The sequence below is a fragment of the Pteropus vampyrus genome, unplaced genomic scaffold (genome assembly GCF_000151845.1).
Source record: "Pteropus vampyrus isolate Shadow unplaced genomic scaffold, Pvam_2.0 Scaffold78, whole genome shotgun sequence".
NCBI classification, from domain to species: Eukaryota; Metazoa; Chordata; class Mammalia; order Chiroptera; family Pteropodidae; genus Pteropus; species Pteropus vampyrus.
This window is the reverse complement of record NW_011888859.1, coordinates 5815087-5827207: the sequence shown is the minus strand read 5'-3', so window position 1 is coordinate 5827207 and position 12121 is coordinate 5815087. Positions and strand designations below refer to the sequence as shown.

General features: G+C 48.5%; 1 protein-coding gene and 1 pseudogene across 1 annotated transcript in view; both read right to left on the bottom strand.

The window, feature by feature from the left end:
• Window positions 1-12121, bottom strand: part of ZDHHC14 (zinc finger DHHC-type containing 14) — a 240238-nt gene that overhangs the window by 37811 nt on the left and 190306 nt on the right. Inside the window, exon 4 of the mRNA XM_023532166.1 lies at window positions 791-955. Within this exon, the coding sequence (XP_023387934.1) occupies window positions 791-955 (165 nt within the window). The remainder of the gene's footprint in view (window positions 1-790; window positions 956-12121) is intronic.
• Window positions 1597-1715, bottom strand: LOC111741470 (annotated as a pseudogene).

Below are 12121 nucleotides of genomic sequence, written 5' to 3'. Positions count from 1 at the left end.
GCTAATGGCACTGTGACAGAAGTTTAAAGGCTTAAATTTATAGTTCAAAGCCAATTAACTTCCTCCTCATCACTCCCTATTATAGGAAAGTGAGTGGCCCAGAGACAAAAGAAATTCAAAGTTATGACCTTCGGAATAGGGAATGAAAAATGCCATTTACTCAGGCAAGTATATACTAAAGTCGTTTATATCCAAATCTCATTTTTAATCAAGTATCTGTCTTCATATGCCAGGGGTAATTTGCTAATGTTCTAGCAGTTCACTAAACTTCTTATCAAATGTATGTTTTTAACATATGTAGGTTTATGTGTAAGAAACCCAGTCTTCACTCCCAGACACTACCCCCCTCCCCCGCCCCAGGGAGAGTGACTGCTCCTGCTTAAGTAGATCTCATATTAAAAAATAAAAAAAAAGCTCTACAGTTCTATGTGGATCGCTGTAGCATGGTATCCTTTGTGCAAAATGTGGGGGATGATTCTTCCGTTGAATTCCTTAGCAGAAGAGAAAGTGAAGTCACTGAGGTTGGACTAGGGACAAGTGTAACAAGGAAAAAAGTCTTATCTGTTAGAGAGAGCCTGACCTGGGTGTGACCCTGGCAGCTGCCGTTGGAAGGATGGGGATGGGGAATGGAAGGGAGGATGAGAGGGACGGAGGAACGAAACAGGGGTCAGGCTGCAAATGAGGAAGGGGACGGGGGGAGGAGAGAGAGAAGAAAGAGAAAGCCCGGAATGATCAAAATCTCAAATCAAAATTAAATCAGAAAACCAAAGTCAGGCAAATGGTTACATACGTGATCTGATTTCGCCAGCATACTTACGAAGAATGACGTGGGTGATAACGAATGCAAATATAAAGACTGTCAGAAAAGACAGAGATAAAATAAACATATAAAAAAATCTGTAGTTTCTTTTCCCCACACAGTTGCCTACCCAGGGACAGTGGTGATCAAACCGTTCTGCAACGAGAGAGAAAAAATATGGAAATCATTTAATCAGGTGTCTTTCTACATCAGAGCCTCTCCCTTGCCATCCAATACTCTGATCATATAATCATGATATCATATTACATATTTCCAAATTAACACTCAGAGAAATGCTGAACAGTAAGACATTTTAAACATATATTCTTTTAACAGAACTTCACTGTTTTGAGGAAACAGAGTAGACATTTATTCTCATTATAATCAGAAAAGTAAAAGCTCGATTCTTCTTTAAAAAAAAAGAACAAAAAAAAACTCTGGTTCACAGAACAGTCTTCCCTTAAGACGCCGGCACCTCTGAAGTTCAGTGCTGAGCTGGGAGCCACTAGGTCTCCACCCTTCATGGGCGTGTAGAATTGAGTGACTGCTTCTCATGGTAAGTGGCTACGGAGACAGGTTCCAAGGAGTCTGGGACGGGATAGAGGGACCATCCCTGGTTCTCCCAACCCAGTCACAACTGCTTCCTGAGGAATGCCTCTGCTATTTCAATAGTCGCAGGAGGATGGATATCATTTTTATTTTTTATTTATTTTTTTAGGCGAGGCAACCCTTGGTTGACCTCGCAGATTGCAAGGACCGTGTCAGCTTGCAATCTCTTATTTTTTATTTATTTTTCACACCTACAGCACCTGGTCTTCCTAGGTGGTCTCCTATCCAAGTACTAACCAGGCCTGACCCTGCTTCGCTTTCGAGATCAGACGGGATCGGGCTTGTTCAGGGTGGCACGGCCGTAGACTGGATTGATATCATTTTTAAAAGTGAACTACGATCTTCAAGTGCAGTGTATCCCATTGGGTCTTTCAGCCCACAATTCTCAGCTCCCTGACCTATAAAACAAGAGTACTTCATGGAGTGCTCGTGGGATTAAACAGAATAATGTCTGAGAAGGCATTTAAAAAAAACGTACAGGATGCTTTAGAGTGTGTTAAGAGAGGTCACAGACATGCACATACTTGGCCCGGAAACGTTCAGGACAAGGGTGATGCTGCCTTATTTTGCGGGCGAGCCAACTGAGGCGTGGCGGGAAGGGAGACTGTTCGCATGGGGCCTCACGGCTCAGGAGCCGTGGAACTAGAACTTGAAAACAAGTCTTTCTCAGGGCTGAGCCTGTCTTCCCAATGCACGGGCTGCCTCTAGCACTTTGGAGGTGACCGAGCGCTGGCGCTGGGCATCTTATACTGTCACTCCATGATATACTAAGGACAAGTCCACTTCTAGCCTCGGGAATTTCACTTGACCTCTGTAATGTGTTTATGGTTTGTTCTTCCCTGTGCAAGTCATGGCTACGTGCTTCTGTTCCGTACTGCTCGGCTGGTCTTCTGTTCAGGAGGACGATGGAGAGGGACATTCGAAAACACCCACTCACCTTGGACTGCCCGTGTGGGGATGGTGGGAGCCGGGGGTGGGAGGTGCCAGGCATACGACATAGCTTTTTGACTAAATTTGACTAAATTTAGTTCTGCCCAATTTTCACATTTTATCTATCCATATGTACCTGAGAAACATACAGAGAGGGCAACGTGAGATGTGACTGTGTAAGTCAATTTCATCACTCTCTGATCACCTATCATAAATCAGTCACTTCACGTTTTATGTCTGCTATAAGCTTATTTCTTGGAAAGGGCATGAGGCCGCCTGGAGGTGGTGGCGGCAGAGGAACTGTAAGATTCACTGTGGTCTGCAAGTGACATTAACAAGAAACAGTCCGAGCAGAGGACCTGGAGAGAAATTTCAGAGCTCACTGTCCTGGTGATAAGCTGGCAGCCTATAAGATGTTGACACTTGAAGGAAGGGAATTCCAATTAATGTTCCCACATGAGTTACATGTTCCCGTGCGCTGCCAGCCTGCACAGTTGGAAGGGTGAACCCCAACCTCATTCCCCGCCAACACGGGCTGTCCAACGGAGAAGTCCACACAAAGAAGCACAAAATGGAAACAAATCTGAACCAGCCAGATTTTCCTAAGACTCCGAGGCTGTCTTTTGAGAGGCCATCTTTTCTTTCTGATACGTGAGTGTAGAAAATGGGGCTGAGGAGTGGAGGCTGGGGCCCAGAGGCACATAGTGGGATGGAACCTCTGCCTCCAGCTGACACAGGGCTTGGGAGGCGTGATTCACGCTGTGGTCCCCATGCGAAGTGCCGAGGACTTGGCAGCCCGCTCGGGGTCATTTCTATGCGGGCAGAAGGCAGTCGTGTCATGAGCTTAGGAAGTTTCCTATTAGCTAAGCTGTGACACTGTGCCTTCCTGAGGGGGACAACCGGAGTCGTGAAAGCAACAGCGGATGCGATGTTGACACCGTGCTCGAGGACACCTCAGGCCTGTCTCTCTGGCAGCCCTGACTTGAAAGCAGTTTCCATTTAGAAACCTGTCTGATTAAAAAAATTTTGTTTTTGGCCGATGAAAATCCCACCGAGAAAGAAGGCGCGCTGAGCGATGATTTTATTTAGTATTTTTTACGTCCGCCTGGGTTTGTTGGCCACGTGGCGGTATATGAGCCTGACAGACTCCGTAGGCATCCGAAGAACAAGGACGCGGTGGCGTCCAGGGCCGTCTGTCTAGTGGCCGCCTAATACGCCCACCTCCGTCCTCGGCTCCTTTCTCAGACGCCCGGCTTCCGGTCAGGGGCTGCACCCAGGGCTCAGGCTGGGCCTCTTCCCTCCTCCATGGACTCTCTCTCTCACCGGGCAATCCCTCTCCACCCCAAGTTCAAATGCCAGCTACATGTTGATGACACCGAAACGGCCACGTGTTGACTCGGGCAGCTGACTCATGCTGAACCGCCTGACACCTCAAACTCAGCACCCAGAGAGAAGTTCCCATTATCCCTCCCCAAACCGGGTCCTCGTCACGCTTCCCACCGACCCTCTGTTCACCCAGAATCCCAGGCGCCACACTTGACCGTGTTCTTTCCCTCACTCCCGCACCCAATCCACGAGCACGTCCTGTCAGCTCTACCCCCATCTTTACCTAAAATCCTCTTACCTATTTTTATTTGCTTTTATCTGTCAACTCTAAGCCTTTACTAAATATCTGTCAAGTGACTGAACAAACCCTGGAACCACCAAAAGGACATCCACGCAGCAAGCACACGGCCCAATGTCGCACAGGCAGTAAGGCCGGGACGGGTCCAGCCCCATCGCCTCCAGAACCCTCGACCGCGAAATGCCACGTGCCTTTCTCGGCTATGTGCCACGTGCCCAGCACTGGGTCCGAGGGCTGCGACGACCGAGAAGGCGAACAACCACGCCACACTGCACGGCTCCCAGGGGATCCCGCGCTTCTCTGGTGAGGACGCTTTATTTTCAGACTCTAAAATATTCCTCAGAGCCCAGGAATGAACTCCTAACAGAGAAAAACCTAACGGGGCCCTGAAATCCGTCTGCTCTCTCACCGTCGCTGGCGGGATGCCACGTTCCCCTTTCACGGGTCAAGGATGACCGGGATGAGGGCCGGCTCATCCTGTCCGTCACGGTTCTGCTCTGAGGCACTGGCTGGAGCTCAGGGGACCCAGGGACGCTTAGGAGATGCCTGGGTCGTCTTGAACGGGAGGCTTGTGTTATCTGGTTTTTAGGGAAGGAGAGCAGGTAAGAGCTGGGACCAGCCGAGCTGGGGAGAGAGCGAGTGGCCACAGCTGACACAGGGACCTGAGTGAGGCCGTCATCGGCTGGGAGGGAGAACATGTAGAGCAGGAGGGGGAGCCTGGCAGCTGGCAGCACAAGCTGCGTGCAGCCACAGCATCTGGGACATTTCAAACAGCTGTTATTAGAGGCTGGTTTGTGTATTTTCTGTGTGGAAAATTCCAACGGTGTGTCCTAGGTCCTGGGCTGTGGGGGCAGGGCGCGGTGACGGGAGAGTCTTTGAAGAAGCACGTTGGAGCTGCTGCTCCATCTCTTGGTTCTGAAGTTTGGGTCCTGCCCAAAGGGAGGGGTCTCTGGAGGTTTCCTTTAAAAAGAATGAGGAACTATTCCCTAAAAGAGGCCACAGAGGAACACAGTCTGTGGGGAGGGAGTGGAACATGGTGAAGTGTGGGGAGCTGATACATCTAGAAAGTTCTCTAATTTAAATTCGGGATCTGAGTTAGTGAGCTGAGGGGCCTGAGCACACCTTAGTCGGCATCACGCTGCCCTTGTGGACTTAACTCTCCTGACCCAGGTGAGGCCTTGAGGTGAGACATCCTGGTAGGCCCAGCACCTACCCATGTGCCAGGCATGTAGCAGACACCCCACAAATACGCCCAGCGAAGGAACAGACACTTCTAATTGCCTTAGTGGCTTTCCAAGTGATCACTGTCCCTGGTTGCCAGGTGGAGACATTGGAAAATGATAATGAAAGATAAGATTTGGGGCGAGCCAGCTGCAGAAGGCAGGGGTCAGTGAAATTTGAATACGTTCAGAGAAGGCTGAGGGTTGGAAGATGGTCACTTGAAGCTAACAGAGCTGAGTGGACAGCTGTCGCTGTGAATCAGCTCAGGGAGAGAAGCTGCCTCTGGCCTGCCTTGCTAACCGCCAAGGAGGCAGAGCTGGTTTTATTAATAGCTCCTAGGACGCCACTGGGAGACCCAGAGGCTACGGGGGCAATTCAGGCAGGGGCAGCAAATCTGAACAGTCACCTGAGCTCAGATTCTAAGTGGGGCCAGAAGGTTCCATTAAATGGCTGGAGGAAACATAGTCCAGGAAAAGGAGTTATGGTCCTGTTTCGTTAACCCCAAACTCTAAATCGTAAGAAAAAGAATATTATTAACGATGATTAAAGCTACCATCCACCGACTGCCTGTTTCATGATTATGCCATTTATCCTTGATAATCGGTCTGCACGAGGCAGGTGCTGTCCCCACATTTCCCAGAGGAGGGGAGCGTGGAGATTGGTGAGGCATTGCCCCCCAGGAAATGCGGGCGCTGAGCTGAGAACGCTATCCCCCTGATTAAAGGAAGATTTAATTTCTGGGAGAGATGAAATATGAAAAAGAAGGCTTACCAACAAGGAGAAATGGAGGAGTTAATTAAAATTTAAATTGGACGGTACGGAAAAACTCGCTGAAATCGTCAGGAAAAACTATTTGCAAAAGTTGGATTTGAAAGCTGCCAGAGAAAGGAATACGATGTTCGAAATGTTAAGAATTTGAAATTTCCCAGAAGTCAGACTCTAATGTAATTCCCTCAAGAGTGGGCTCCAGAGATAGATAAAAATCATATCCTCAGGCCAAGCCCGGATGGCCTGAAAATTCTGTGTTCCATACAGTGGGCGTGGGCTGGGCAGACTAGCGTGCACTTGGTCAGGAGGGGAAAACCCCATCTCCTTTCTCCAAGAGTGTCTTCAGAAGTAAGGGAAAGAAGAGGCAATTACCATCGAAAACGTCTCATTTAAATATTAGATTTTAATTAAGTTAAATGTTTTTAAAGGTATGAAGTGGAAAATGACGTTTGCTTTAAACCTAGGGCATTTTACCTTCCAAAATGAGCAAAACTTCGCCTTGGGAGACCTCTCCTGCTTTCTTAGGATGAGGAATGTTGACATGTAGTGGCACAGATCGTTGCCCAGCCTTTATGGTCCCCACGTAATTCATAAAATTATGTAATATGAACATTTAAATATTTCACTAGCTACAGGACTGGGGGACCACGTTCTTATCAAATAATTCATGCTGTTCTAGATCTTTCAGTAAAATCGACATTGCAATCGCTTTGCCACTGTGGTCAGCGCCGAGTCAGAGGATCGCACGTGCTTCCTAAGTCTCCCCATCCTTACTTTTATCCATCCTTTTTCAAGTCCTCGCTATGTGCCAGGCACTGTGCCGAGCACATGAATTGTGTCATTTAATTTTCACAAAACCTGGTGAGGTCGATGCTGTCATGCCCATTTTACAGACAAAGGATGTGCAGACAGGAGTTGGCATCAGAAACCACATGTTAATCTGAACTCTTAATCACCACTTGTCACTGCCTCCTGTGCCAGTTCCCTGCTGGTCATTGTGCCCAGAGGGCTTGAGGGCCCAGGCCTTCCCTCCTAGGGCAGCACCCGTGGGTGCCCGCAGCTCCAGGCACAGCACATCAGCAAGAATGGGAACAAGAGTGGAACACTGTCACACCGAGACCATCACTTGTGTGGTGGTCCTTGTGTCTCTTCTGGTCCAGGGCATCTATCCTCTGCAGCATGCCAAAAAGATCTAGCTCGTATCTGGGGATGCCTACCCTCAACTAAGCAGCACTCTACAGTGTGGAAGGGTGGCCTCATTCTCAGCAAAGTGAACATCAGAGGAAGCGAGAACTTCTTACAGGGACGTATGGATTTGACAAAGCTGCTTTGCAAAATGAGTTACTAAGACTGTGGGGCTTAGGGGGTTATTTGGGACAAAGGGATGTATCAGCGAAGCAGGTTTCTTAGCTCCTTTTATGAGAATGAGTTCTACCTGTTTAATTTTATGGAGGAACAAAAAACAAGAAATCATATTAGCTGACTCTGAGGTCTTAAAGTATTACTATATTACTTTTACATGGGGACTCAGTTTCTTCATATGTAAAAAGTTGGTCATATAAGTTGGTCATATAAGTTGGTCATTTTACCGCTCAAGACCCCTTTGAGCGGTAAAATTAAATGCGAAATGACTGTGTTTTATCAGTACTTGTTTGGATTCTTCTGGTCTTGTGTCCTTGCCAACGTCCTACAAGATTCTGCAGATTTTAGTTCCATTTGTTAAAAAAACGAAAACTTTTCAATATAAAAGCAGTTAGTACGTGTAGGATCGGCGTAACCTGTACACTACAACCAAACATGACCTGGGACAGCGACGTGGGATCTAAGTGCTCCTTCCTCCAGGGTCTCCTTCGCCCCTCCTGGCTCTGCCCTCACCTGGCACGTCGCTGAGTCTCTCTGGGCATCGAATGTGAGAGCCCGACGAACAGATGGCTAAGGTCCTTCAGCTCCCTAAACGGGCAATGTTACTTCTATGTCCTCAAATGTTCTAGGTTGGCTTAATTTTGTGTTCAACTCCCTGCTCTAATGCCGGGGGAGTTTTGTGCTTCTCGAAGGTGGCATAAGCATGCACGGGAGATGCATTTTGAAGCAGCTTATACCATGAGGTCAATCTGCGCATCAGAAACAAAAATGCTTATGATGCTATTGAGAAGAGAGGAAATTAAAAAAAAAATGGCCTCCAAAGAGAAGCAAAGGGAAATAGTGGCTGGAGAAAGTGAGGGAGAAGGTAGAAAAGGATTTAGCTTGTGATGTAAATTGGTTTTGAAAGGAGATGTAAGAAAGTGACAAGAAATGCGATTACTTTACAAAGTGAACTGGCTGGTTACTATGCAGAAGGGACTCCCGTGATCCCCACATCCTGGGTCCAGGAGGTCAGAGGTCATCACAAGAGGTGGTAAATTCCAACCAGGCTGAAGAATCGCCCTCCCCCCTCTCTTCCATGGCATGCCCAGCCCTCGCCCCCTTCTTAAGACCCAGAATCTGAGCCCCACATCCAGCTCTTTGAGCTTCCTGGAGCTCAGGGGCTGGGTTAGGGCTCTGTCTCACTATGACAATAGTACCGGCATTGTAAGTTCGCACTTGCACACCCTCGTGAAAACAGCCTTGGTACGCTGGTGGGCCTCGGTGATTCTCCAGCTGCAGCTTGCCATGTTGTGACACTCTGTAACCAGCTCCTCTATAAGCAAATGCTTAAGTGCTCAGTGACCATACTGCTGGCCCCGGCGCCACCCCCACCCCCGACCCCACCCAGGCCCCTCTCTGTGGCAGGCCTCACACTCTCTTTGGGTCTGTAGGGCCAGAAACTATGCCTGGGCGTTCCCCTCCATCTCACAGAATGAAACAAGGACCCAGATCTGAAAACAAGCTCGTGCTGACAACCAACGCCTCTCAGAACCCTGTCCACACCTCCGAGCTACGGGAGCTCTGTTCAGCCTGTCTCAGGATGGTTGTCCGGGTTCATTGTTCCATAATTTAGTGGTCATTTTAATGTGATCACGGGATGAGGAGGGCACAGTGTCCACCTACTCTGCCGTCTCGACTGGAACCTTCCGTACCTCTCTGGAAATCGCAGGCTTTGAAATCAGTATCGACACCACCTCACATCGGAATGGCTTGCACTTTTGTACAGTTTTCTGGTTTTCAATACTCAATCACGTTCTTTAAGTCGCTTACTCCCTTTTGACCACGTGTGACAGGCAACACAGGTTCCCAGGCACAGGTGAGGAGCGGAAGCTCAGAGCCACATGGAGCTGCCACAGTCCCCGGCCACTCTGTGGTATGTCTGGGTCTAGACCCACCTGTGACGTCCACTCACCCTGCTTTGTCCACTTCTCCAACTCTTTTGAGACACATGTTCTTTCACGCCTATTACTATGGTTTTTGAGGCCTCAATTTATCATCAAAATAGAGGTTTCAGAACTGAGTTATCTCATGGGTACCTTATACACATAAAGCTAGCAATTCTAAGGCTCTTCGAAACTGTGTAATTTGATCGCACGCATAAATGATTGGAAAGCCATATTCCCGATGGGCAGGCTTTTGCAAAGTCTACACGCTTCTGTGATCTTGTAGCAAAGAATCTACAATTCAGTGGTTTCCAACCTTTTTGGCCCCAAGGACCAGTGCTTCTATGAGAATCTGATGCCTGATGATCTGAGGCGGAGCTGAGGCGGTGATGCCGGCGCCGGGGAGCGGCTGCGAATACATATGAAGCTTCGCTTGCTAGCCCGCCGCTCACCTCCTGCTGTGCGGCTTGGTTCCTAACAGGCCATGGACTGGTACCAGTCCATGGTGTGGGGATGACAGACTCTTGAGTCTACATCACCCAAGGCACAGAGAGCTGTGTCTGTGAGCAGGACCCAAATTGATGATGATTCCCTAAAAAAGCACACTGACATGTCCGAAGCAGTATCTTTTTTCAAAAAATTTATCTAGAATGAGACCTCTTTGCAAAACTTCTCAGATATTTCATTTTTCTTAAGTTGAAACTGTAGACCCGACTTCATTATGATGACATAGTACTAACACAAGACCAGCTTAAGGAAAGGAACACAAATATGTATTGTACTTTACACTTTTCAAGGTGCTTTCCCATGTAACCTCTCATCGGTAATACCAACAACGCCTGTGTGCTACAGGATTATGTGGACAGGCATTAGATAGGATGGTGAGAGGGACAAGTGTTCCCCTCTAACCCCTCTTCAGTATCTGCTCTGACAGATTGCCCTGCAGGGTATATTTTTTAAAGGCTGATGTTCACGTTTATCATGTTCATACCTGTCCTAGGTTTCCTGTCTCTAAAAGGTGCGCCTTGACTGGAAAACCCTCAGATCCTTCCTGATTTAAGTTCTGGAGACCCAGGGGTGAAGGGCACCTTACTTCTTTTGGAACACATCCTGGCTTCCCCAATCTGGGATACAGAATAGAAGCAAAGCCAGACCCAGATGGGCAGAAGGGGCGTTTGACACTCAGAAGTAAGTCATGGTAGGGTTTTCTAACATTCTCATTGCACACCGTCACTCTGCATAGGTATTCAGCCCCCTGACGTTTCTGCCCCTCCAGCTGCCCATGTGATTGGCATCTTAGGGCATGTGACCGAGATTCCACAATCCCTTTGCCCCTTCAGTTCAAGGGTTGCTGTTCTACTGTAAACACCCCGGTTTGGGAGGGAGCAATTTGGAGTGGATAAGCCCAACGGCCATTACTGCTGAGCACAAACGCACCTTCGAGGGTATGTTTAGATGTCCTGGATCCCCCAAGCTCCATCCTTGGGCCTTCATGCTTCTCACTGATACATCTTCCTCGGGTGAGTTCATGCTTTCTAAGTGCCCGCAAGACGGTTCTGTGTGATTGTCTCACGAGAAGGTCCAAAGCTCTATTCATCATGCTCCCCTGTACTCCCCGCTCCTCACAAACCCTCCTCTTCTTAACAAATGCATCAAACATCTAGTTGCTCAAGGCAGAGAATGCGCCCACCTCCCACCCTCTGCTCTCATGCCTCACACCCAGGCGGCCAACAGGGTTGTTGACTGCATTGTACTCCTTTTCCTGTGTCCCTGCTCCCTGTGTCTGAAGGCCACTGTAGGGCGCACATCACGTGTCACGTCTTTCACGAACCCCAGCCACTGTGAAATCTCCCTGGGGCGCCCTCGGTCTGTCCTCCTCACTGTCATCCGAGGGACCTCCCAAAGCAACTAAGATCCCGTCAGCCCTTCGCTTGTATCCCTGGACAGCTCGCTCTGCACTGCAGCCTTGACATGTCTGCAGAGCTCGCACACTTCCAAACTGAGCTCCTTGGGTGCTGAGAGGCCCCTGCCCCCAAGGGTCTCACCTCTTCTTCAACTAGAGCAGATACCTATATCTGTTTTATATATTGTTTCCTCATTATAGCCCATTTTCTAAAATGCTCTACTGCTTACAACCAAAAATAAAAATAAAAATAAGTTCACAGTCAGCTAGTAAATGGTTACCGTAATTATTCTAAGCAGTCCCAAGGTACATTGGATTACTAACTTAGAGGACCTGAATTCGGGTCCTGGCCTTTGGCCTCCTTAGTAATGTGACCTAGGTAGGTTTCTGGGCCATGGCGGTCGAATACGCTATCAAAGTTTCTTCCCAACTCAAATCCTACGATCCTGGAGCTAAATAAAACCTTTCAAAAATCGCAGTTGACACAGAACTAGGAGGTAGTGGCAGGACTCAGCGCAGAAACTCTACAAACACAGAATCTGTGAGACTGGTCCCCTGGTTAGGCCCAGAACCAACTGGTGGCTCCAAAGCACTCAAACTACACAGCACTAGACAAACAGCCACCAGGGTCTGGTCGGCGCAGAAGTCTCAGCTTCTAAATATAGCGTATTGTTTTCTTGTATTTTTCTTGTTCGTATAAAGCATGCGAGCACTTGGCTGAGTCAGGCCATCTCGTCAGTGGATCTTTAATTACTTCTCTGAACAAAGGCACGCCGAAGGACAGGCCGAAGCCCTTATCTCATGGTCAGAGCTGGCTATGGAATCTGTGGAGTCCAGCGTGAAAGGGAGCTACAGGGCATCCTATTAAAAGATTATTAAGAATTTCAAGATGGCAACGGCAGAGTGTGTAATCGGCCCCGGGTCCTGCACGCCCAGGAAGCCAGCCCTGTCCTCTGCCACAGGTTTATGCCTTGCGAATG